The sequence below is a fragment of the Sciurus carolinensis genome, chromosome 4 (genome assembly GCF_902686445.1).
Source record: "Sciurus carolinensis chromosome 4, mSciCar1.2, whole genome shotgun sequence".
NCBI classification, from domain to species: Eukaryota; Metazoa; Chordata; class Mammalia; order Rodentia; family Sciuridae; genus Sciurus; species Sciurus carolinensis.
The window spans coordinates 42,281,972-42,306,865 of record NC_062216.1 but is presented as its reverse complement, the minus strand read 5'-3'; the positions used below and the strand labels follow the sequence as shown (position 1 = coordinate 42,306,865).

The following is a 24,894-nucleotide window of genomic DNA, read 5'->3' as shown; positions in this document are numbered from 1 at the left end:
ATGGGGGTGGGAGGGGTTAGTGTTAGGGTTAGAGTTAGGGTTAGGGAGGGGGGCAAGAATGGAGGAAGGAAGGACTGTATAGAGGGAAAAGAGGGGTGGGAGGGGTGGGGGGGAAGGGGAAAAAAATAACAGAATGAATCAAACAACATTACCCTATGTAAATTTATGATTACACAAATGGTATGCCTTTACGCCATGTACAAACAGAGAAACAACATGTATCCCATTTGTTTACAATAATAAAAAAAAAATATTAATTTCATTCAACCTAGATGACAGGTTTGAATACAAGTTCTGAGAATAATCTATTAAAATTTGGACTTGAAAAGCAACTGCCAGGACCAAATCTGGCCCAGCAACTAATTTTGTAAATAAAGTTTTATTGGAACATAAAAAAAAAAATAAGAAGAATCAATGATTATGGCAAAAATATTCTGTTAATCATAAACATACTGAGAAGGATAAGCTCATGACTCAAAGAGAACCTGTCTTATGTCTTAGTCTTTGGAAGGAGAAAAGATGGTGGCAGTGCTCAGGCACCTGGACATTGCACCTTCATGTCTTAGAGAGTGTATTCTGTGGTCCAGATGTGTGCTCACCAGCCTATACAAGGGTCTGGGCAATCACGCAGGTAAGTTTCATATCGGCCTTTGGTAACATCAATCAACGTTGTGAATACGGTCAGCTGAAAGAAAGAAGTTATTTTATATTAAGGGTATTTTCAATTCAAAGATATTCTAATGCATTGGCACTTCTGTCCCTAAGGAATTTAATATTAAATAACTTTATAAAGCAATTAACATATAATTATATTATTATTACACAGTAATATGGCATGTTAATATTGCAGTCTAATATTAAATAATTAAAGCAACCAACATCAATAGAACCATTATTCCAGGTCATAAATATTAATTAGTAGGCTTGGGAGAATCTCCAGTTCTTTTAAGATCTTATTCCTAAGCAGTACACTGCTTTGCTACCAATACTTAAAATTCACTTGGCTCTCCTCAATGTTTAAATGGCAGTTAAACATTGAGGCAATATACTGCAGAGTATAAACAGTTTAGCTTTGGCTATCCTGATCTTCAAAGCATTGCAAACACAGTGGGGAAACTGCAGATACACATCCAAAGTACCAAGCATATGCCCAAACTCACACAACAGGTCAGGTGTCCCAGGTAAACCCCACTGTGAGCCCACATGAATCTGATGTGGGCAAAACAAGAAGTACGGGGGCTGGAGTTGTGGTTCTGTGGTGGAACACGTGCCTAGCATGTGTGAGGCTCTGGGTTTCCATCCTCAGCACCACATACAAAAAATGAATAAAAATAAAGGTCTATCAACAACTAAAAATATATTTTTTTAAAAATGAAAAGTTTAGCAGGGTTGGGAGCTGAAGGAAGGCTTCCTGCAGGAGTCAGGTTTTAACCCAAATGCTAAAGGATAAGAGGCCTTCCTCTGGCAGAGGTAATGGCGGCATGTTTATTTTAGGGAGAGGTGGGCAAAGGACCAGTGAGATAGGAGAAAGAGCAAAAAGATCATGTACTTTTTTGTTTTTTTCTTTGCTTCTTTGTTTTTTCAGTGCTGGGGTTCAAACCCAGGGCCTTGCACATTCTAGTCAAGTGCTCTCTCACTGAGCTACATTTCCAGTTGGAGAAAGAACACGTGGGATGGCTGTGTACAGAACACAAAAGGAATGACGCTTAGCAAACTGGATAGCTAGCAAACTTGTTATATTTTTCATTTACAGTGTGGGGGAAAAAAATGTGATAAAGTTCAAGGAAAACAAAAATCCATGAAGACACACAGCTCTGTTTGAAAATGGACTTCAGACTTAGTTTTGTTGAATTATAGGTACTAGTTATACAGTCTAACACAAGACTTAAGACAGAAAAAAGTTGGGAGTAAAATGCGAGACTGAATTGAAATGTCAGGGAAATAAAGTTGAAAACAATACTCCGACCATTTTGAATATTTAGCTATAATGATCAACTTCTTTGGCATATTCCAAAAGTTATGCTTACAGCCATACAAATACTATCTTTTAAAAATCATCCTTAAGCTGAACATAACTTCTAGGCTCAAACTGATCCAAGATAATAGGGAAGTTAAAGTATAAACCTAGATTCTTTTCCCTACAAGTAATAATATATGTATATATTTTAAAATACCTTGTTGAGGACAGGCTTTGTTGACAGGACATCATATAAGGTCGCAAATGAGAGATTCTAAGACAAAGAACAGTTTTGTTCGGTAAGTTAAACACAGATGTTTATCAGCAGCATTCATTCACACAAATGGGTCATTAGAAACCAAGAGATTCTTCACTCAGCCTCCCTCAAGGGACTTCCCTTGGGGTCACTGCTAGAAACAGTGATGACAGTTATAATGTACTGCTTTTCTTTCTCTTTCTTCCTCCCTTTTTAAAATTCTTCCCTGTTTTTTCTTTGACTTCACAGAATGTTATCCAGCATCAGGGTAAGAAAGGGAAAGTATAGCAAAATGTTGTTCTTTTAAGTTAAAATAACAAAACAAAAACTCAGTGGGGACCATCCAGAGATACAGAATAATAAAAGGCCAAAGAAAAATGCCAGAACTATGATAGTTCTTAATGGAGACTGTTTCTATCTAGGGCAGTGCAAACGCACCTCCTGTGCTGTGCGGTTCAGACACATCTTTGTAGGAGTTCTGCGGTCATCGAGGAAGAAGGGGCTTTTCCATCGGTCATAATTTGTTTGTACCACGTACCATCTACCCTGCTTAGGATCGAGTCTAGATACAAAAAGAGAGATTCTCTCTTAAGCTTCATGCCTTGAACCTGTGTGTATGTCAATCTGGGCTTTGGTTTCTACACATTTTTCTTTAAGAACTGTACTTACTCATATACATCCAGAGAGTCTTTTCTTTCTCGTGTAATCACACAACCCTCCCCAGACTGGTTACCTCCCAGGATAAAGTACGCTGGGGCCAATAACTTGGTCTTGGTCAGTATATTCTTGGCTTCTTCATAACTAAATAGAAACATTTTTTTTTAGAATCAGGAAACATTTTTAGTTCACTTGGAAAGGAAATATTTTAGTTCTGTGGAAAGTTAGGGAAAACAAATGTAGAAAGAACATGTTTTTAAAAACAGGATGGTGGGGCTGGGGCTGTAGCTCAGTGGTAGAGCCTTTGCCTCACACTTGTGAGTCATTGGGTTCAATCCTCAGCACTGCATAAAAATAAATAAAGATATTGTGTTCATCTACAACTAAAAAATATTAAACAGGATGGTGAGCAATGGTTCCAGGAGGAACAATCCCCCTATGTGGTCAAATGCTGAGATTTGAATTGGGAATTTTGAAAGGTCCCTTTAATCTGCAGAAATGAAATGGCCTCTGGGGATCACCCTCCAGCCTTACCATCTATGCCTTTCTTTCAGCACCAGAAGGCAGAGAAATAGTGTTATAATTACAGTATACAAGATAGGGAGTTTTTTTAAAAAAAAAAAAACCTTCTCAAAAGTTAGGACTATTAAAAATTGGAGTGAAGTATCAAAAATAACCATGAACTCATTCCCTGTAAAGTATTAAAAATAGGATCAATGCCCATTTATTCTAAGTCATTAGGATACAACATGGGCTGAAGGTAAGGCAGTTCTGCTATTATAAAATTTCTGTACCACAGCAGAGTATAACTCCTAGGTTAATATGTATTACCATTTAACTGTAAGAATTTACTGTACCATTTTTCTTTTGCATGAGGGTGATGTTTTTTGGTACCACAAAAAATTCACAGGTGGCCTTCGTAGTGTCAGTATCCCTAATATTTTTAAATAACTCAATTCCTTGCTATAAAAACAACACACAGAAAGAAAATGTGAATTATTCAAATGTCAAAGGTTCACCAAAGAAATTCTCCAATGGTTCCTCAATGGACATTATGCTAGAACTTCAGAAGAGTTTTTGTATTTTAATATGAATAATTTAAAATTAACTAAATTGTCAGTAATAAAGCAACCAATCACTTTACCTTGTAGTATTTTCCAGAACTGATCTAGTGATAAACCCTATCCACATGGCATCTTTCTTTCCCAAAATCCATTCTAGGACACCTGGAAGAGATCAAACACACGTAGTGGCAAAGGACCTGAGAGGGTGAGGAGTATTTAATCAGAAAGCATAGTCCATAACTCCTCTTAAAATGGTTGAGAAATTCTCATTACACTTCTGAACACCCTACTCACCCATATAACCGCCATTCATACTGAAGCGTTCATTTAGTGTAAGACTAAATAGCCCCTAAGAAAAAGACAAAATGATGTGGTCAGAAACTTCACCCATCTTCTTTAAGACCCTATCTGTATGTTATAGTGATATATAAAGGCCTGAACTGAGTAATGGGAAATCCCAAGAGAAACCAAAATCAGGATAATATCACCTTAAATTAGCAAGTTTTTTTTTCTTTTCTTTCTTTTGAGTTCTAAGCATTTCATGTCTAGAATGTGGGACATTGTTGGCCACACTTTTGGGACAGGAAGAATTCATGCCTAGCTCGCTTAGGTTGCAGAGTCCAGGCCACATCCCAGATTTTGACTCCCAGCCCTTGATACCTGGCCACATGCTTTTATTTAAAATTACAAGTTCAGAAACCTTTTCCTTCTCTGCCACAAGATCTCACACTGATGAGAGTGACAAGAAGTACAAATGGATAAGGTTGGGCTTGTTTTCTTAGGCTCCACCCTTCACAGATAGTAAAATCAGAACACAAAAGCTACCCGTAAAATTACATAACAATAGATTCCTTACAGGTTTGAATCCTGTTAACATGCCCACATAGCCGGCAAAGCTTGTAGCCTTGAAGACAGTTTTATTGTTTCTTTGGAAGTCCAGATTCACTGTTAAAGGTTTCAGTTCCTCAGTTATTACCCAGGTATTATTATTCACATTCCACCTACAAAAGACAAATTTTGGTGACATTTAAGAACAATGTTGATAACAATGTTGAATATGGTGAGAGCCAGGCATTAACACAAGATGCTTTATCTACCTAATCACTAATGAACAATACTGACAGACCTTTACAGTACGGGTGCTTTTAATCACAAGTTGAATAACTCTCCCAGTATTACAGACTGTATAAGTGGTGAATCCCAGATTCAAACTCAGGCATCAAATTGCCTTGACCTTTTCAGAAAGGTCAAGAGGAAAGATACAGAAGAGTGCTTATCTCTTCCTTCTGAGCAATAAATGAGGTGTCTGTGGCCTTCAAGCAGGGTCCAAGTTTCTGCTCACCACATGCAACTTCTCAAATTTCAAATGGAATAACTGTGTTTATCTTGTCTTGATACTAAGGAATCCAGTTATCTTCACTTATGGTCATTTTGGCATGATTTGGAACTTAATTTTCATCTAGGTAATACAATCTACTCTTAAGATATGATACATATTATATTCTTTGCTTACCCAAGAAACACTCCAAAATCCATGTTTCTTCCATGGAGTAGATGACCTATTTAAAAGTAAGCAGAATGACATGTAGTAGCAGTTAACATAGTTCAACTGGTTATAATCATAGCAGGACACTTCATTTTTGTTAATTTACATTCACAACTGTTCCATCTAACAGTAAGAATTAAGAAACAGTGATAGCATGGACCTTAATAAGATCAAACTGGTGTTACTGTCACACTGGCAAGAGCCCCTGTAAAACCTGAAAGATCAGGGTTCTAGGTAAGATTAGAGTACCCTCATGCAATAGGATCAATGGTCGGTTTTCGGTCAACTTCCAGGACACAGATTTCTTAACCTTGACTAATGTGACTTTCCCAGGGCTTTCCTTCAGGGACTGACACCTATGGGGAACACCTGAAGGGTTTAGGTATAGAGAGACTTTATACCCAGAATATAGGTCAAGAATGAGGGTGAGTCAGGGCAAGTCATCTTGTTTCTTGTACCCTGGGGAACATCCAGGAAAAATATGGGAAAGTGAGGTTGCTCTACATAGGGTCCCTTGGCCTGGAATGATGGGACACTGTTTTACCTGTGCCTCCAGAAAGCCACATGTCATTACATGTGTGACAATATCAAACTATGTCCTTCTACCAAACCATGCAGGTGGGTATAAATAGTCTGTGAGGAAAGGAGGAATGTTTCTAGTCCTGAAACACTTTTTTCAAGTTCTTGGCACAACTGAATTAAACTTTAATAGGTATTACAGTGGTCTTAAAGTAAGGCTTGTCTTCAGTGCACTTGGTAAAAAGTCACCAAGATTTATAAAGCTGTATATATCACACACAGGATGTATATAGCAAATCTGGGTTTAGAAAGTTCTAATTCTCCATTTACATGGTACTCTGTTATGTCTACTCAGCACATATTTACCTTTTTTGTCTTCAGTTATTATTGAGGTACAAATGGTAAAAAATTCATAAAAAATGTTGAATGAAATAATTTCTCCTATGAGGAAAAAAAGGAAAAATTTTTGTTAAAACAGAACCATGACAATATAATTAAAATTTATTTTGTTTTTCATGGTTCTGGGAATTAAACTCAGGGATTCATGGGATAAGCATGCACTCTACCACTGAGCTACACTCCCAGCCTTGAAAAATTTATTTTAAGAAAGTTTTAACCATCTTCACTGTGTGTACGTGCGTGTGTGTGTGTGCGTGTGTGTGCCTGTCTCGCATTCTGGTGCTTGTCAGTGCTACAGGCTAATACTTATGTGCCTGAACACCTGGTCGGTGGCCCTCACCCACGTGGACTCTCTAGAATGATGATAAAATAAGTCCTCAAAGAGGCAGCTATTTCACCAGTTCAGGATCTAGGCATGCTGGAACTGTGCTATATCATGATATCCAAAATTTTAAACAATACAGCCTTAACTTTTTATTTTCTTTGGGGAACTCAAATATGATAATTTAGTTCATCTAGTTCTTGTTTGTATGCTGAAAATGTATTTTGCTCAGATTTTTTAGAGTGTGACTAAAATTTCTATGATGAGAAAGGACAGCCAATAACTATTAATGAGTTTGGAGCTACCAAGAAAACACATCGCACAATATTTTATTTTTTGAATATTTTTCAAAAATGGTATACCATTTAACATTTAACCCTAAGATGTATAGCACACTTTGTCTAGTTAATGTTCTTTATTTACTAAGTGTAATGTGTTTTTCACCCCAATCCAATGCTTACATTATTTCCATTTACTTTCTATTTTGGTGACATTCCACTCATCTGTTAATCTTCTTAAACTATTTTTCTCTAGAGATATTTACATTTGGTGATGATCTGCTAGAGTTCTTTACATAATAAAGCAACTAAAGACTTGCTTCTCAAGTATATATTTCCGTATGTTAGCTATCCTTTGAAATCATTTTGTTAAAGAAGCAAAACAAACAAAAAGACAGCCACTTTTGTCAAACACCAGAAATTTTCAATCATCTCTCTTGAAAAACCAAAGTTCTACTAGCTACATAAAAGAGTGATTCTACTACTTTGGGAGCTTAAGAATAAAACTTTTGGATTAGTGGGAAAAGTCTTTTTCATTAAATAGTATAAATTAGAAACTGAAACTTAAAAAAATTACTTCCAAAAACATTGACAACTATGGATTATTTAATGAATAATGTGCAAGATATCTCCCCTAAAAATAAAAATTAGAAAACCCAATATTGGGGCTGGGGAGATAGCTCAGTCGGTAGAGTGCTTGCCTTGTAAGCACAAGGCCCTGGGTTCGATCCCCAGAACCCAAAAAAAAAAAAAAAAGAAAACCCAATATTACAATTCCACTCAAAACAAAAATGTGTTCATTTGTTAAAGCTGACAGGCTGATTCTAAAATTTATATGGAAATGCAATAGGGCCATATAACCAAGAAATTTTTGAAAAAAGTCAGAGTTGGTAGAATTATACTGCCTATTTTAAGACTTACTAAAAAGTAACTGAGTAACTGAGGTAGTATGGTATTTACATATGGGAAGACAAATAGATAAATGAAACTTAACAAAGTTCCCAAACGGAACCAGACATACATAGTCATTGATGTATACTGATTTATACCACTATGATTTTTACTGAGAGAAGGACACACTTTTTAATAAGTGGTGTTCAATCATTTGGGTATACTATATGAGAAAATCCTGAGCCTTGGACCGTAACTCATATACCACATACAAAAATTAATTCAAGACAGATCACATGCTTAAGTATAAAAAGTATACATAAGACACCTAGAAGATAACATACAAGACCTTGGGGGTAAGCAAAGATTCCTTAAATGTACTGCTAGTAAAAGGTAAGAATGAGAAATTCAATTTCATTAAAATTGAGTTTCTATTCATCAAAAAGATAACACTAAGAGAATAAAAATGCAAGTCACAGGCTGAGAGATTTGGAATCAAGCATCTGAGAACTTAGATATAGGATATATAAAGAATTCCTGCAAAAAAATGGGCAAAAGACCTTAACAAGAACTTTAATTTTCCCCAAAACAAAGAAACAAAGACATAAGAAAAAAGTCAACAAACTGAAAGTAATAATCCCAGTCAGCAGGGAAAATGCACACTGAAACTAAAATGGGTCATCATGACTCTCAACAAATGGCTCAAATATAAATGACTGACAATATGACTGACACTATCAAATGGAGAAGTATGAAGTGGAAAAAATTATAATTTTCATAGTATGCTCTCAGTCAACACAATCACATTAGAACAGTTTTGCAGAATCTATAATTATACAGCTACTCTTTAACCTAACAGTTTACTTCCTAGATATATATCCAAAAGAAATGAGTAGATATGCCCATTAAAAGATAGTCACAAGAATGTCCATACCTGCTTTATTCTTAGTATTCAAAATATTAATATTCACAATATTCTATTCATACAGCAGCATACTACCTGTGCAAGAAACCACATACAACAGTTCAGATGTTCAGTTCTATTTTTAAGTAGTTCAAGAAGAGGTAAAACTAATCTATGATGAAGTCAGAATAGTGGTTATTTGAGGAGGCAGTATTTTGCAAAGGGGTATGATGGAGCATTCTGGAGTGCTGTAATTTTCTCTTTCTTGGTCTGAGTTGCGACTACTCATGGATGCACTTTAAAAACTTCATTGAGATGTGTACTTAAGACCTGTGCATTTTTCTATATCATACCTAAGTAGAAATATATTAAAGTGCTTTAGTAAATGTTTTAAACACTGCAAAGTAAGTTACCTAATGGTATTCCAGTAACATCTGCAATCCCCTTCATCTCCTCTTCAAAAGGACCAGGAAAATTCCCAAGTAGACCAGGCTGAAAAGAAATACATTAACAATCGTTTAGCCTAAAAGCACGCTTTGAAAATTTTGAGATCTGGTTCTTTGACATATAATTTGTTGTTCAGATACCGTTACCACAGCAAATTATATGAGTTTCTTAATGCTTCCCCACCCCTCCATATTTGGAATTGAACCCAGGGGTACTCTATCAAACAGGTACATCCCCAGCTAGGCATTTTTACATCATGTATTCTAAAAGATGCTGTGTAATAGAAAATGTTCGGCCCCTATATAGAGACCTATGATTCTCAGGTTTTTTTTTTGTTTTGTTTTGCTTTTTTTCTGCCTGATTCTTCCCCCATTCTCCAGAGCAAAGGAACTGGAATAATTCCACATGGATGACCCAACATGACCCATAATCCCAGAACATTTCAACAAGCACTCTTTATCTCTGCTCAAATTCTTTCCTTTAGTCATTGGCAAACATCATATTCACAACAGGCACGGCTATTCTATTTGTTTATAAAAGATTTTGTCATGGTTGATGCTAGTATTTTTTTTTTTTTTTTGGTGCCAGGGGTTGAACCTAGGGAGCTTAACCACAACCCATGCTCCCCACTTTTAATATGCTTAAAGTTCAAAAGTACTATTTTTTTTAACCAATTGGGTAATGTGACCTAACTGAACATATTATTTTTTTTTTCCTATGAGTTGAAAGCATTGTATAAGGGGAATGTTTGGGCAAATTTAACAAATGTGACTTAAAGAACATTGATTAAAGACCAGAGACCCTGCAGATTATAGAAGAAAAAGTAGGTCCAGATCTTCAACATGTTGGCTTAGGACCAGATTTCCTCAACAGGACTCCCATAGCACAAGAAAGAAAAGCAAGAATCAATAACTGGGATAGATTCAAACTAAAAAGCTTTCTCTCAGCAAAGGAAACTATCAGCAATGCGAAGAAAGAGTCTACAGAGTGGGAGAAAATCTTTGCCAATCATACTTCAGATAGAGCACTAATCTCTAGAATCTATAAAGAACTCAAAAAACTCTACACCAAGAATGCAAATAACCCAATCAACAAATGGGCTAAGGAAATGAACAGATATTTCACAGAATAAGATATACAAGCAATCAACAAACATCTGAAAAAATGTTCAACATCTCTAGTAATAAGAGAAATGCAAATCAAAACTACCCTAAGATTCCATCTCACCCCAATTAGAATGGCGATTAACAAGAATACAAGCAACAACAGGTGTTGGCGAGGATGTGGGGAGAAAGGTACACTCATACATTGCTGGTGGGGTTGCAAATTAGTGCAGCCACTCTGGAAAGCAGTGTGGAGACTCCTTAGAAAACTTGGAATGGAACCACCATTTGACCCAGCTATCCCACTCCTCGGCCTATACCCAAAGGACTTAAAATCAGCATACTACAGAGATACAGCCACATCAATGTTCATAGCTGCTCAATTCACAATAGCCAGATTGTGGAACCAACATAGAAGTCCTTCAATTGATGAATGGATAAAGAAACTGTGGTGTATATATATACAATGGAATATTACTCAGACATAAAGAATAAAATTATGGCATTTGCAGGCAAATGGATGAAATTGGAGAATATCATGCTAAGTGAGATAAGCCAATCTCAAAAAACCAAAGGACGAATCATCTTGCTGATAAGTGGATGATGACACATAATGGGGGGTGGGAGGGGTTAGTGTTAGGGTTAGAGTTAGGGTTAAGGAGGGGGGCAAGAATGGAAGAAGGAAGGACTGTATAGAGGGCAAAGAGGGGTAGGAGGGGTGAGGGGAAGGGAAAAAATAACAGAATGAATCAAACAACACTACTCTATGTAAATTTATAATTACACAAATGGTACGCCTTTACTCCGTGTACAAACAGAGAAACAACATGTATCCCATTTGTTTACAATAAAAAAAAAAAAGTTGAACAGATAGTAGGGAATTCCCCTATAGTTCTCTCCTTTAGTTTCCCTCCTTTTGGCAACATCTTGCATTAATGTGGTACATTTGTAACTGGTAAGCTGATTTTGATTCACTATTACTAACTAAAAGCCAAGTTTACATTAGGGCTCAGGTGTTATATAATTTTATGGGTTTTGACAAATGCATATGTCATGAATTCACCATTAAATAATCTCATCACCCTAAAAAAAAAAAAAAAGAACATTGATTAAACATTGATTACATCCAAGCACAATGCTTTGCACAGAATATGTCATTTAATCATCATAGCTACCATATAAAACTGTATATTATTAGTAAATATTATTGTCTGATAAGGAAACAGAAGTTTCATAGGTGCATGACTGATACAGGTTTAAAACCCAATGTTGTCTGATTCTAAAGCATGGCATCCGAACACTGTGCAATGCTGCCCACCACCCAACATTCAGAGTAGAGGGAAATTTAGGGCCCATGGGGTATGTGGGGGCCATTCTTCTTTTGCTTCTGCCAACTTTTATTTTAGAGAAGTATGGTAAGTATGAATTTAAAGGATGACCTGAACCAAAAGCTGAGAACGAACATGAGATAGTAGAATTAGTGACTGGCAGGTACAAGTACCCCAGGGAGGAGTTGCCCAGATCAGCCAGCCTCTACGACAGTGATTTTTAACTAGGGCAGCTCTGCTCCCCAGGAGAAATTTGGTAAGTCTCCTGACATTTGTGGTGTCACAGCTGAGGGAGAATTATCAGTGTCTTACAGGTAGAAGCCATACGTTCTACAATACACAGGATATCAGCCACAACAAAAAATTATTCAACCTCAAATGTCATTAGGGCCCCAAACCTGCCAAGGGCATGGAAGTCCTCCCCAAGCCCTTTGTGCCCTGTGGCACAAAAGCCTAAAGAAGGCTTGCCATGCCTGTAATCCCAGCAGCTCAGAAGACTGGGGCAGGAGGATCATGAGTTCAAAGCCAGCCTCAGCAAAAGTGGGGTGTTAAGCAACTCAGTGAGACCCTGTCTCTACATAAAATACAAAATAGGGCTGGGGATGTGACACAGTGGTCAAGGGCCCAAGTTCAATCCCCGGTACCCAAAAAAACAAAACAAAAAAGACTAAAGAAGGCAATAAGGATATCCTTGGAGGTTCTAGCAGGCCCTAGATCTTCTACTGGTGTTCGTTCCAATTAAATGATAAAGAGACTGAGAAATGGAGTCTTTCTGCAAGACTATGAGGAAATGAAATGGTTTGGTGAAGGCATTACCACAAGAAACACTCGACCTAGTTGAGTTTCAAGGATCAGAGCTACTGAGGGACTTCATAGGAGACAGGGCTGAGTTGAAGGTGTCATTTGGTCATTTCTAAAGAAATCGCTAGGTACCCTTGAGATACTTGGGAAAAGTTGTTTTTTGTCTGTGTGTGTGTGTGTGTGTTTATTTTTATTTTTTGGTGCTGGGGATTGAACCCAGGGCTTTGTACATGTTGAGGCAAGTACTTTTACCAATTGAGCTATATCCTCAGTCCAGTATTTTTTTTAATCAAGTTTTCTTTCTTTTTTTTTTTTTTTTTTTGTTGCTGGGGGTTGAACCCAGACCTAGGCACACACTAAGCATGGCATCCAATCCCTGAGTTATACCTCTGGTGAAAACCAAGCTTTCAAATGTGAACTTACAAACCTAAGTGTAAGGGCAAGAAATTAATTCCACAAACCCAGAGGAAATACACGTACTTGCCCGTTGCTCTTTAAAATAGTCCATACTGTTAAAAAATGAAGAGCCGTTAACTGCCCAAATTCCTGTGCTTTGTGTCCTGTTGCTCTAATATTACCAATCCCCAGAATTTAAAATCTCTGAAGTTTTGACAGACTCTGTACAATAAATGCAAATATGCCCCAAATTCCTGAGAAGTGATAGTTATACCTTCAAATAAATAGTGATTTATACCTTCAAATAAATCCTGAGCATTTTCTGAATTCTGTGTATATATGTCTGTACTGAAAATTCATCATGGGAAATATTTCTTACCAACTTTTGATCCACCATCTGTACAATTTTTCCACTTGGCACAAATGCATTTACTACATTCTTCAGAGAATTCACTATAATCTTCAGCTGAAAAAAATAAAACATTATAAAACAAAGAAGTGCAAAATCAAAGTGCTATTTGAAAATATTTTCAATCAATATACTAAAACAATTTTATCTTTTAAAATGAAATTTGCTTCTTAATTATTTAGAATATGAAGGGAAATGATACAAAGGAAAGAAGCAGCTACAGAGGAATGGCATCTTTTTCTCTGGAAGTATCAAAAGCATACATTGAAACTATTTGGTGGGTGACTTCATTAAGTGTTTTTAAAAAAACAGTTAAATTCAGTAAAATCAGGAAGAGAAGATTTAAGAATCATAGCATACCACTGATGCCTTGTCAGTCATTAATTCATGCCATCTTTTGTAGGGTGGTAAATCAAGATTTATGGTGTACCATGGAACCGGTCCTCTATAGCTGTAATGAGAGGTATACCATCTTGAAACAATGAAAGTGGTATCTGAGGAGGTTATAACTACATCTGCAAGGATATACCAGACATGTATTCTTAATAACAGTACAGAAGTTAGTTACTCAATTCAAAATATGCAAACAAAGTCCAGTTTCCACCCAGTGCTTCTGCCCTCTATTGCACAAACAATTGTAAGGAATCCCAGAAGTCTTGAAACCAAGACTTGTACATTCTGGAAGTTTAATGTGACTTAGTGACTTCTGGAAGTTTAATGTGAAGGAATTAACTGTTATAGCTCAAGAGCTATAACCTAAATATTACTGATAAAAAATCTAGCCTTTTTCCTTCCTAAATATCTGCAACAATTTAGTCTAGGCCTGAACTCTTCTCCAATTGGTTTGCCAGTCTCAGAATATTCTATTAGTCTGACACTATTGCCAAATCATTGTCTTGCATGATGTGGTGACCTCTGAAGCCCCAGAGGGGCAATAAAAATTAGCTTCCCATAATTGGCTTTAAGAACCTTCATAATTCTCCCAAACTGATCATCCTCTGTTGGCATCCCTCTGTACTAAGTGCAAGTTCAAGCACTATTCCATTCTGCTATATCCTACTCTTGAAATTATTACATACAGCAATTTCTATTATGAGGATATAGCAATGTCCACTCCCTTATCTATGGAGTTGAGTTATATTTCTGGTGGATAAATTCTATACCTACCTCTGTTGCTAAAGAAACATAATTTTCTGGCACTTTTTTTTTTTTTTTACCAAAGTGAAATAGTTGTTGAGAGTGTGCTATTCAGTGATTTATCAGCTTTCCATCATTCAGTCCATTATTGCTCTATTCCTGAGAACAATAGGGTGTATTCTGATGTGTGCTGCAATGTTACCAGGTTCTTAAAATGTTATCTGGACTAATGTCTATAGCAGGTGATGGGTTATTTCCTAAAGGTCATTTACTGTGCTTCTATGTTATACCTCTACCATCATGAATATTTCATTCTCTAATACTGCTAAGTGTGGAGCTCTGGTATATGTATAAAGTTTTATGAAACTCTTAACCAGCAGTCATTTATGTTATAATTTAGATAAGAAAGAAAAGCATACTCAATTTTGGAAACGTACATTTAAACAAAATCACAATGAATAAACTTTCTTCTCTTCAAAGCATTTTCAAGTTCCCCATTTCCTTAAAGAACTTATATCTATGTGAAACACTAATACTCAAATCCTCAAAAAAGGCTTTCATCACAACAAATAAATTCCTGTTCTAATTGACCATAATTTCACATGTAAAATTCTGTCCCACAGCTCAATAATCTCTTACCTCTTTTATGGGCAGATACTGCTAACCCCGCCTTCCCCCAAGCACACGTTTGGATTTCATGTCTGCTAGCAATGATACACTGGTGGCCCACCAGAGCAATGCATGTTGGTGGCAGTGCCATAGGATATGTGTGTTTCACATATGAACCCAATCAGCTGTTTTTCCCCTCATAATATCCATCAAAGCTCAAATCATGCCCCTATATTTACCATAAACTCCTGATTCTTTCTCAGACTAGAGTCTTGGATAGGCTCAAGGATTTCACAGAGGAAATGGAGAGGAAGGAGCATACCATAGGAGGGGATTTTTGTGGGGATGGTGAGATCTCAGAAACCTTTATAATAAAACTCCCAGTAATCACAATTTTTGAAAGAACTGCAAATCTGATTAACTAAATTATTTTAATAACTTAATTTTAATATAATCCCACATTTCATTTCTCACAAAATATTTTTCTAAAATATCTCAATATTTAGCATTTGCTCCTCAATTTTCTATAAAAATAAAGGAGTATCTACCTTATGAGGGAAAAGAGGATGACATGAAATAAGCAAAGAACACATAGCAACACTGGCACTCAATCAATAGTAATCCTACATTACCACAAACGATAAATATTATTTACTTGTTTTTGAGACTTAGTCCAGGTCATCATAATCTTAATCACATAGCCTGAACCCACAAGGCACCCCAGGTGGCTTGGAAACTAGTCCAAGTGACGCAGCACACACATGCACAAATAAGGGAGCAGATGCTAAGCACCCAGTGAGCAGGAGAAAAGAAATGCTTAATGCGATTCAGATGGATACAGTGGTGATCAAGCTATCATTCTTGGATCTCTGCATCGATATGACTGGTCAGGCTAGATGAACAGGTGTCCCTTTCCTGCCTCACAGCTGCCCATGCATGCCACCAAAATCTATGCACCTGACTGGAAAGAATGAATCCACAGGAACAGGAAAATTATCATTTAAAGGTACACAAATGCCTCACTTTCCCCTTAGAGCTCAAGATATACTTATATCAGAAAAGAGAAGGATCAGAGTACAGCTGAGGATTTTGCTGTTGAAAACAAGGCTGGGGAGGTAGAACAAATTTCAGCAAGAAATATCATACAAGGAGAGAAACATCCATAAACATTATGCATGTTTATAAATGTGTATGTGTTTCGCATGGGTATACACATACATATACATACACACACACAGACACACACACACACACACCACAATGTGGAACCAGTTAAGTACCTGATCAGGGAAGATTTATGGTTTACAGGGCAAAAAGTTCACAGATACATGTGAAATACACATAAAAGGGAATGGAAAAAAGGACTTAATGTGGAAGGTATTCATTCAATGTTCAATATTCAATGTTCAATAATTGTGGCCATGAGATCAGTCAACCAAAGCAATCAATAATAAGTCAATGAAAGCCAGTATGGAGCCAGTGGTAACAGAAAGGATGATCTTCTGAGTGCAGGCCATCGATGAGCGAGCTGGAATGTGCACTGGCTCGAGTACAACACCCAAACTGGTTACATAAAGGTAAGTAAATCAAAGAATTTGGATGACTAACCAAAGAGATGAAAGATCTCTACAATGAAGACTATAAACCACTAAGGAAATTGAAGAAGACATCAAAAGATAGAAAGACCTCCCATGTTCTTGGACAGGCAGAATTAATATTGTCAAAATAACCATACCACCAAAAGCAGTATACAGATTCAATGCAATCCCCATCAAAATAGCAATGGCATTCTTCATAGAACTAGAAAAAACAGTCCTTAAATTCATTTGGAAGAATTACAAACACAGAATTGCAAGAAAAGTAATGTAGAGGTATCACCAGATCTCAAATTATAGTGCAGAGCTATGACAGTTGAACACAATGGTATTATCATCAAAAAAGATTAATGGAACAAAATAAAAGACACAGAGACATACCCACATATTTACAGCTGTCTGATACTTGACAAAGGTGCCAAAAATATATGTTGGAGAAAACACAGTCTTTTAGATTCCCATCCCTTACCTGCCCAGAAGTCAAATCAAAATGGATCAGAGACTTAGGAATTAAACCAGAAAACTTGCAACTGCTAGAAGAAAACATGGGGCCAATGTTCCATAACATAAGTATAGGCACTGAACCCTAAAGCTCAAGAAATAAAAGAATCATAAGTGGAATGCCATCAAATTAAAAAGCTTCTGTACAGTAAAGGAAATGATTAAGAGAGAGAGAGATTAGATTTTTAAGAGGAGAGAGTCTATAGAATGGGAAAAAAATTGTTGTTGGCTACTCCTCTGACAGGGGACTAATATCCACAATATATAAGAACTCAAAAAACTCAATGCCAAAAAAAACCAAACAATCGCAATCAATAAATGGGCAAAAGAATTAAACAGATTTTTCTCAAAAGAAGAAACACAAGTGGCCAACAAATATATGAAAAAATGTTCAACTTCTCAAGCAATCAGGAAAATGCAAATTGAAACTACACTGAGATTTCATATTACTCTAGTCAGAATGGAAATTGCCAAGAACACAAATAATAATATTATAAGCTGGTGAGACTGTGGGGGGAAAGGTATACTGATACATTGTTGGTGGGACTGCAAATGAGTACAACCACTCTGGAAAGCAGTGTGAAGACTCCTCAAAACATTAGGAATAAAACCACCATATGACTCGGCTATCCCCCTCCTTTTACCCAAAAGCACTAAAACCAGCACACTGTAGTGATACAGCCATTTCAATGTTTATAGCAGCACAATTCACAATAGCCAAATTATGGAATCAACCCAGATGCCTATCAATAGATGAATGGATCAAGAAAATGTGGTATAAGTACACAATGGGGATTCTACTCAGCCATTTAGAAGAATGGCATTTGCAAATGGCATTTGATGGTAAACAGATGGAAATGGAGAGATCATGCTTAGTGAAATAAGCTACACTCACAAAATCAAGGATCAAATGTTTTCTCTAATGTGAAAGCTAGAGCAAAATAAGGAAAAGAAGGTAGTTGGGGGGTAGATCAGTTATCATAAATATATAGGGAAGATCAGTGGAATAGAAGGAGAATGAAAGGAGGGAAGAAGGAAGGGAAAGAGAAAGAAAAATGGAGCAATTTAACAATATCGTGTTATATGTATATATAAAAGTACCAAAGGGAATTTCACCTTCATGTATATATAGAAAGTACCAATAAAAAATAAATAAATAAAGGAATGAAAGATCAGTAGAGTAGAAGGGGGGATGGGGGAGGGAGAAAGGCGAGATGGGGAATGAAATCAAATTCCTTGAATATATGACTGTGAAAATGAATCCAAATACAAAGCATGAATTATAATGCTCTAATAAAAAAATTCTTGCATTTGCTATGTCCAGGTCATCATAATATCAGTCATATTACCTGAACCCACAAGGCTCCCCAGGTGACTTGGAAACTAGTTCAAATGACACAACACATATGTACAAATAAGAGTAGATGTCAAGCACTCAGTGATTAGTAAAAAGAAATGCTCAATGGGATTCAGATGGATATGGGGTGATACTCCAGAGTCCCAAGAAAACTGGGACAGAGGCTACTTAGAATAGATAATTTAGAAAAAAGCAATAAACAAACATAATTTGGAATGTTACAAAAACTGAAAATGCCACCTTGATATTACTAGTTACTAATACCCTACCTCCCCTTAACCCCCAGATGTCTACTTTCAGTGAGAAGGAAGAACAGGAAAGAAATATGACCATTCCCTATACCTTTCCCCTTTTCTTTCACATTCTGTAACCTCTAGACCTGTGAGCTATTATGTTTTTCTCATATGTCCATTTTACCCCTAAGCATTTGGAAAGACTGAAATTAAGACTAAAAATAATGTCAGACACACTAAAACATGGCACTGGCTCTTCTATTTTCCAAATCTGTTTTGTCCTCAACAGCTTTATTGAGCTAAGGGTAATTTCCTAAATGTTTTACATGAGCTCCTAGGCTGATCTGTTCAAGTATAATTTAGAGGCTTATATCCAAGCATCATGGAGAATCACAGTTCAACATGATATAGGCCTTACATTTGTTGAAGATGAGAAAAATGCTTGATGATAGGAAGAATCAAGTGAAAAAAGGAAATCCTTTCCTTTTCTATGACTTTGATGGGGCAGAAGTGGACATTTTAGTCATGGATTATTTTCTTATTTGTCCAATATGTTAGTCAAATGCATAAGACACAAATCTAAGGAAACCAAACTCTCTCAGGATGGAAGAGATGAATTTAGTTTCTATTCACTATTGATATTTTTGTGAGAGAACATTACATAGAAAAAAATCTCTACATAGGTCAAAGTGAGTTTTGACCATATGATGTTTACTCACGTTGGTCCAGAAGGAGGGTAAGTTGATTTTCTGCAATCTTCTGTCCACTAAAAAAAAACAAAATTAAAAATTTCAGAAAATTGCAAACACTTGCTAACTGAGCAGGCAATCTGTAAAAATAATTTTAGTTTGTGAAGACAAACTAAAACTTCTTTTTTTTTTTTTTTTGTGGTACTGGGGATCGAACTCAGGGCCTTGTGCTTGCGAGGCAAGCACTCTACCAGCTGAGCTACCTCCCTAGTCCTAAAACTTCTTAAGGTAAGTTTTTCCTCTTAAAAACATTTCTAAAATCCTATACCATTAAGGTCTCAATTCAATTTGCACAAGTGCCAGGGTTGTAATTTGGCTCTTATGTTACCAATATGTCAAGTAAAGTAGAAATAAAATAAATGAAAAATGTTTCTATTACATAGACTGATTTATCACCAAAATTAAATGGCTTGATAGGATGTGATATTACCTGAATTTCTGAGTCAACTCTCTTGTAACTTATCCTGGGATTTGCATTCCAAACCAGATTTTCAGGGCACACTAAATGGGTCCTTCATAGTCTGGCCATAACTTCCATCCTAGCCTCACCTCCCGATACTCCTCCTAATATTTCTAGCCACCTGGGAGCATTTCCTATGATCTCTCACCCTTCCATGCCTATGCACCTCCTGTGCCTCCTCGTTCCCTAACGTGGCAAACTTTTGGTTCTAACTTCTAAGATCCCATTCAAATATTTTCTTTTTTGTTAAATCTTCATCTACCTCCCCTATGAAAATGGACACCTCTCCTCTATACTCTCACATCTCCATTTTATACACATCTCCATTACCATGTTTATGACACTGCATTATAACTGTTTCTCTCTTCAATACCACACTGTACTCCTTGAAGTGAGGGCCTGAGACAATGAGTAAATGAGACTATTTTAGGGACAGATGTTCCAGCTTAGTAGCAAAACTGAATTTTCTCCTAAATCAAACTTATCACAAAAAGTCCATTCAGATTTAAGATAACCAGTGGTTCAAGATGGCAAATATGTTTGTCTTCTTTTCCCCAGAGACCCGATACATAAAAGTCAAATAATTATTTAAAAAGTATGAATCTATAATAAGTGGAGATAGAGTAGGGGATGGAAATATTAGAATTGAGATTAAGCTCAGAAACAATATCTGATGCACATTTGTGTAGGAATGGAGATCTTAGACTTTGTTTTAATTTTTGATGTCATGGGGAATATATAAAGTAGTCTGACATTGTCAATGATTCAAACATTAACAGTGGTCAAAAGAACCTAACTGCAGTATAATTTCTCATACAAATGTGTTTGCCTTATAACTTTGTGTTGAATTAATGAAGAAACAATATTAAACCTTTAGCAAAAGCTGATTTCCAAAGTTGTTCATGTTCAACGATAGGGGTTGAAAGAGGTATTTCTTGTTCAAAAAAATTTCAGTCTCAGCTCTAAGCTCAAAAATTGCAAAACTTCACTGCTACCAAGTCTTCTAGTTCCTCTGTCACATGGGAAAGTCAGGAATTCGGTTCTATTTCTGACAAAAATTCAAGAAAGATGATGGTTACATCCACAAAAGCAAGTGATGTTCATGGTTTACATTGCTTGTTTTACATGTTAGATTCAAAGATTTTCCACAAAGTTTCTGACAATGATTAAAACCACTAATAATCACGAAGGCTTGGTATGTTCTCAAGTTTTGTAAATTTGTTCAACTCAGCTTTTTTCTGCTCATAGATATTTTTACCATTGTCAACTATGATATATCTTAGCAGATTAAAACATCAAATTGTACCAAATTACTATTTTCTCGTCTTTGGAAAACAGTTGTTTCACAGACGTTATAGAGGCTAAGTTTTCAGTCATTTCAAATTTGGAATTCATCCTATAATACACACCAACAGCTAATCAGTATCAATAACTTTTGGAGCCAAGGAAAACCAATACAAATAGTTTGACTTGTCTTTAATTCATATTAATGATGCTCCCAAAGCTTCAGACAACTGTTCTTCTTAAAGACACGTGGGACAATTTTTTCTGTGTTATTTTTTAGGTTGCAACAATCAAATACTATTTAATTCAGTAACTACAGGTAAATGGCTTTCCTGGCTTGGCTAAAAATGAGCTACCTGGAGACTTATTTTGCTTGTGGCCTCATTTTACTTTTTAGATCATTAAACTATTTAAATTATTAAACATTTCTGTAGTGATAACACAGTGTACCTGTAAATTTCGTTTTTCTGACCATTACTCTCCTACAAGCTGAGAACATTGAGGTGACCACTTGATCTGGTCACATGACCCATATTGTTTCAGCACAACTCCGGCACCATTACATAATAAAGCCCATGTTTTGTCATTTAATTCAATTTCAAAATACTACACAGAACACTTTATCCCAAAAGTCAACAGTTAAGGTCTACTGTTTTCTTGTTTTGATATGATTAGTATGCACTAGTAAACTTTTTTAAGGACAAGATATCATGATGAAGGAGGGCCCTGTCACTGACCTAACTCCAATTTGTCTCCCTGACTCCAACTTTTTGGTGGAGTTTTTTAGTTCAACCCCTATCGTTGAACATGAACAGCTTTGGAAATCAGCTTTTGCTAGAGGTTTAATATTGTTTCTTCATTAATTCAACACAAAGTTATAAGGCAAACACATTTGTATGAGTTTTTTCCATCTGAGTTCTGAATTATTCTCTTCTTCAGTAACTTGGATTCTAGGAGCAACCAACAGGTCTCATGGGTAAACATCTTATAACAAAAACTGAAATTATACCCAAGCAAAGGCACCTTTCTTATCACCAAAAAGATCCTAACTGACCCTGAGCTAAGGGTCAACCAGAGCACAGTCTGACCAAGATTACCTGCTTTGTCAACTGGAAATCCCCAACTATGCAAAACCCTCACCCTTGCTTTCATTCATTTTTCTATAAAGCCTCAAAGTTCTTGTCAATTCCTTGAAGATGGATTTTCAGTCTCTAAGGTCTCATCTGTTTTTTTCAGTGCAGCCACAACCACTAAAACTCCTTTCCCACCACTGTTTTTCTCTTTGGCATTTTGGGACAGGTGGCTGAGTCCAGTCCATTGGGACACATGGACTTGAGGCTTTTGCCTGAAAACCCTAGCAACATACCAAGTCATGCCAGGAGAAGCATAGCCTTTGTATATTAGTCACTCACAACCGGCTAACTCCAAAAGAGGAAGAATTGAACTGTTCCATCCAATTGCTGAAATTACTTTTATTTGGGTTTTTTTTCTTGAACTTCTGTTGCTGCCTCTTGAGCTGCTGGGATTACAGGCATGAGCCACTATGGTTGGCTGTATGAAGTTCCTGATGCTGTCTTTTCTAGTGGACCATACCTGATAAATTAGACATTTGATCACAGATTGGGAACTCTTCATAAATGGAAACAGCTTCATGGATCATGAACAATGCCATTCCAAGTATGCAACAGTGACTTTATAAGAGGTCTTCAAGTCAAATCCCCTCTAGGCAGGTACATTTGTTCAAAAGCTAAGATTAACAATCTTTACCCAAGTCCTCAAACACCCCAAAGAAAAAAAGACTAAAAGTTATACTAACTCAAAGGTATGCCTTTTTGATTATCCACACCCGTGGGGCCAGAGAGAAAGGGTTTGTAACCTCTAATAAAAAAGACATAAAGCATCCTTCAGGAGATATGCAAACTCCTAAAGGCTGTCCTCATGCCAAAAGAGGTGGTTATCATACGCTGTTCCCAGACATCAAAAAGGAGACTCCATTATAGACCAAGGAAATTGCCCAGCTAATTAGGTCACCAAGATATAGCTGCACACAAAACCATGTTTCCTCACCCCACCCAACCCCTGCCACCAGATACCTGATATTGACTTGACTTCTTTCTCTCCTGCATTTTCAGAAACAGATAAAAGAAAAGTCCCAAAATGGGATTTTAAAGAGCAGGACCTTTCCTGTCACTGGAAGGTCAACTGTCATGGCATCATCTCATTACCTGAGAGGCTTGTGTTTGCCATAGCTAACTAATCATTAGAGCTCTCATTAGGAACAAGATAACTGAATTCATTAGGTCATATCTCAGAGGGTCAAGATTATATCAGGCAATAAAAAAGATAACCTGGAAATGCTAACTTTGTGCCAAGAACAACCCCCAAACAGAAAAGCTGACTAAAGCTCAGGGGTCATATCTCTTAGAAGATTGAAAAGTAGATTTTACCCAGAGGTCTAAGGTTTTCAGAAACTTCAAATTATCTACCAGATTTTGTTGATACCTTTTCTATTTGGGTGGAAGCCTATCCACCAGGACAGAAAAAGCCTCAGAAGTAGTATAAGCTCTACTAACAAAGGAGATTCCCAAGTTCGGCATACTCCATTCCACACAGGGCAACGACAGCCTTGCCTACGTCTCCAAGGTAGCACAGCAGGTGAGTAAAACCCTAGGAATTCAGACTACACACTCCTTGGAAATCTCAACTGGTGGGTATAATTCAGGTGATCATACTCTAAAATAGACTTTTTAGGTCAGGAAAATTGTCTTATATGGGGAGATATTGCCTACTGCCCTTCTCTACATTGTGGTTCCTCCAAGAAGTAGGCTACAATATGGAGACTGTTTCAGGTTTCCACAAAGGAGAGATTCTCCCCACACTTAGAATATGAAAATAAAATTAAGCATTATGTACACTCAAGTTCTAACTTCTATGCATGAGTTTGCTTCCTCTGGGATAGGGTATTACCCTGTGGAACCCTTTCCCAAGGCAGACTGAGTACCTGAAGACTTCTTTTTAATGGATGGACTTCTTTCTAAACATGCACACTTCTTTAATTTTCAGATATCAGGCTGCAGATCCACCACACTGGAGTAAAAAGAGAACCACCAGAAAACAACCCTCCTGACCATCTTCAGGATCAGTCATTCTGCTATTCGACCCCCTGAAGGCCTCAAATTTTTTGAAAAGCAAAACTTAGGTAAGATACACTAGAAAATTACATTACTGTCACTCTTTGCTTTGCCTTTTCCTTACTTCAAATCAGATCCATTCTAACCTGTTTGCAAACTGGGGTCTTAATGTTTCTGAAGTCCACCATCAGACTGACTGCTGTGTGTGCCGAGCTCTCACTCTCTCTGCCACCAAAGACTGCCCTGAAAAATCTAGGCAGCCATCTGTCTATATACCAGATTCTCCAAATGGTCTGGGAATCTGGGGGAATGTATTTTTCCTACACCTGTTGGAAAATGCCTATTCCCTTACTCTAAGCAAGAGGATCCTAAGATGTTTTTCTAAAAGCAGCTGAAACAAAACAGCACGTTCTTGCTTTAGTACAAGTACAGGTCAATGTCATTCCTTGGGTGGATTATGGGGTACAAAATAGAGTGGGATGGCTAACTGCAGAATAAGTTCAATTAGGTGAAACAGTGATCCTATGTACTGAAAGAGTTAATGATAGCTGGGTGCAGTGG

General features: G+C 36.8%; 1 protein-coding gene across 2 annotated transcripts in view; it reads right to left on the bottom strand.

Annotated features, from left to right (window-relative positions):
- Nucleotides 1–139: 139 nt before the first annotated feature.
- Asah1 (N-acylsphingosine amidohydrolase 1) overlaps nt 140–24,894 on the bottom strand; it is a 34,183-nt gene continuing 9,428 nt past the window's right edge. For both annotated transcript variants that reach the window (XM_047551343.1, XM_047551345.1), the window contains exons 2-14: nt 19,429–19,475; nt 13,638–13,728; nt 13,248–13,334; nt 9,207–9,285; nt 6,366–6,440; nt 5,448–5,493; nt 4,791–4,935; nt 4,229–4,283; nt 4,015–4,096; nt 2,883–3,014; nt 2,652–2,775; nt 2,175–2,231; nt 140–685 (exon numbers count right to left, since the gene is read on the bottom strand). In XM_047551343.1, the coding sequence (XP_047407299.1) occupies nt 596–685; nt 2,175–2,231; nt 2,652–2,775; nt 2,883–3,014; nt 4,015–4,096; nt 4,229–4,283; nt 4,791–4,935; nt 5,448–5,493; nt 6,366–6,440; nt 9,207–9,285; nt 13,248–13,334; nt 13,638–13,728; nt 19,429–19,475 (1,110 nt within the window). In that variant the 3' untranslated portion in view covers nt 140–595. The remainder of the gene's footprint in view (nt 686–2,174; nt 2,232–2,651; nt 2,776–2,882; nt 3,015–4,014; nt 4,097–4,228; nt 4,284–4,790; nt 4,936–5,447; nt 5,494–6,365; nt 6,441–9,206; nt 9,286–13,247; nt 13,335–13,637; nt 13,729–19,428; nt 19,476–24,894) is intronic.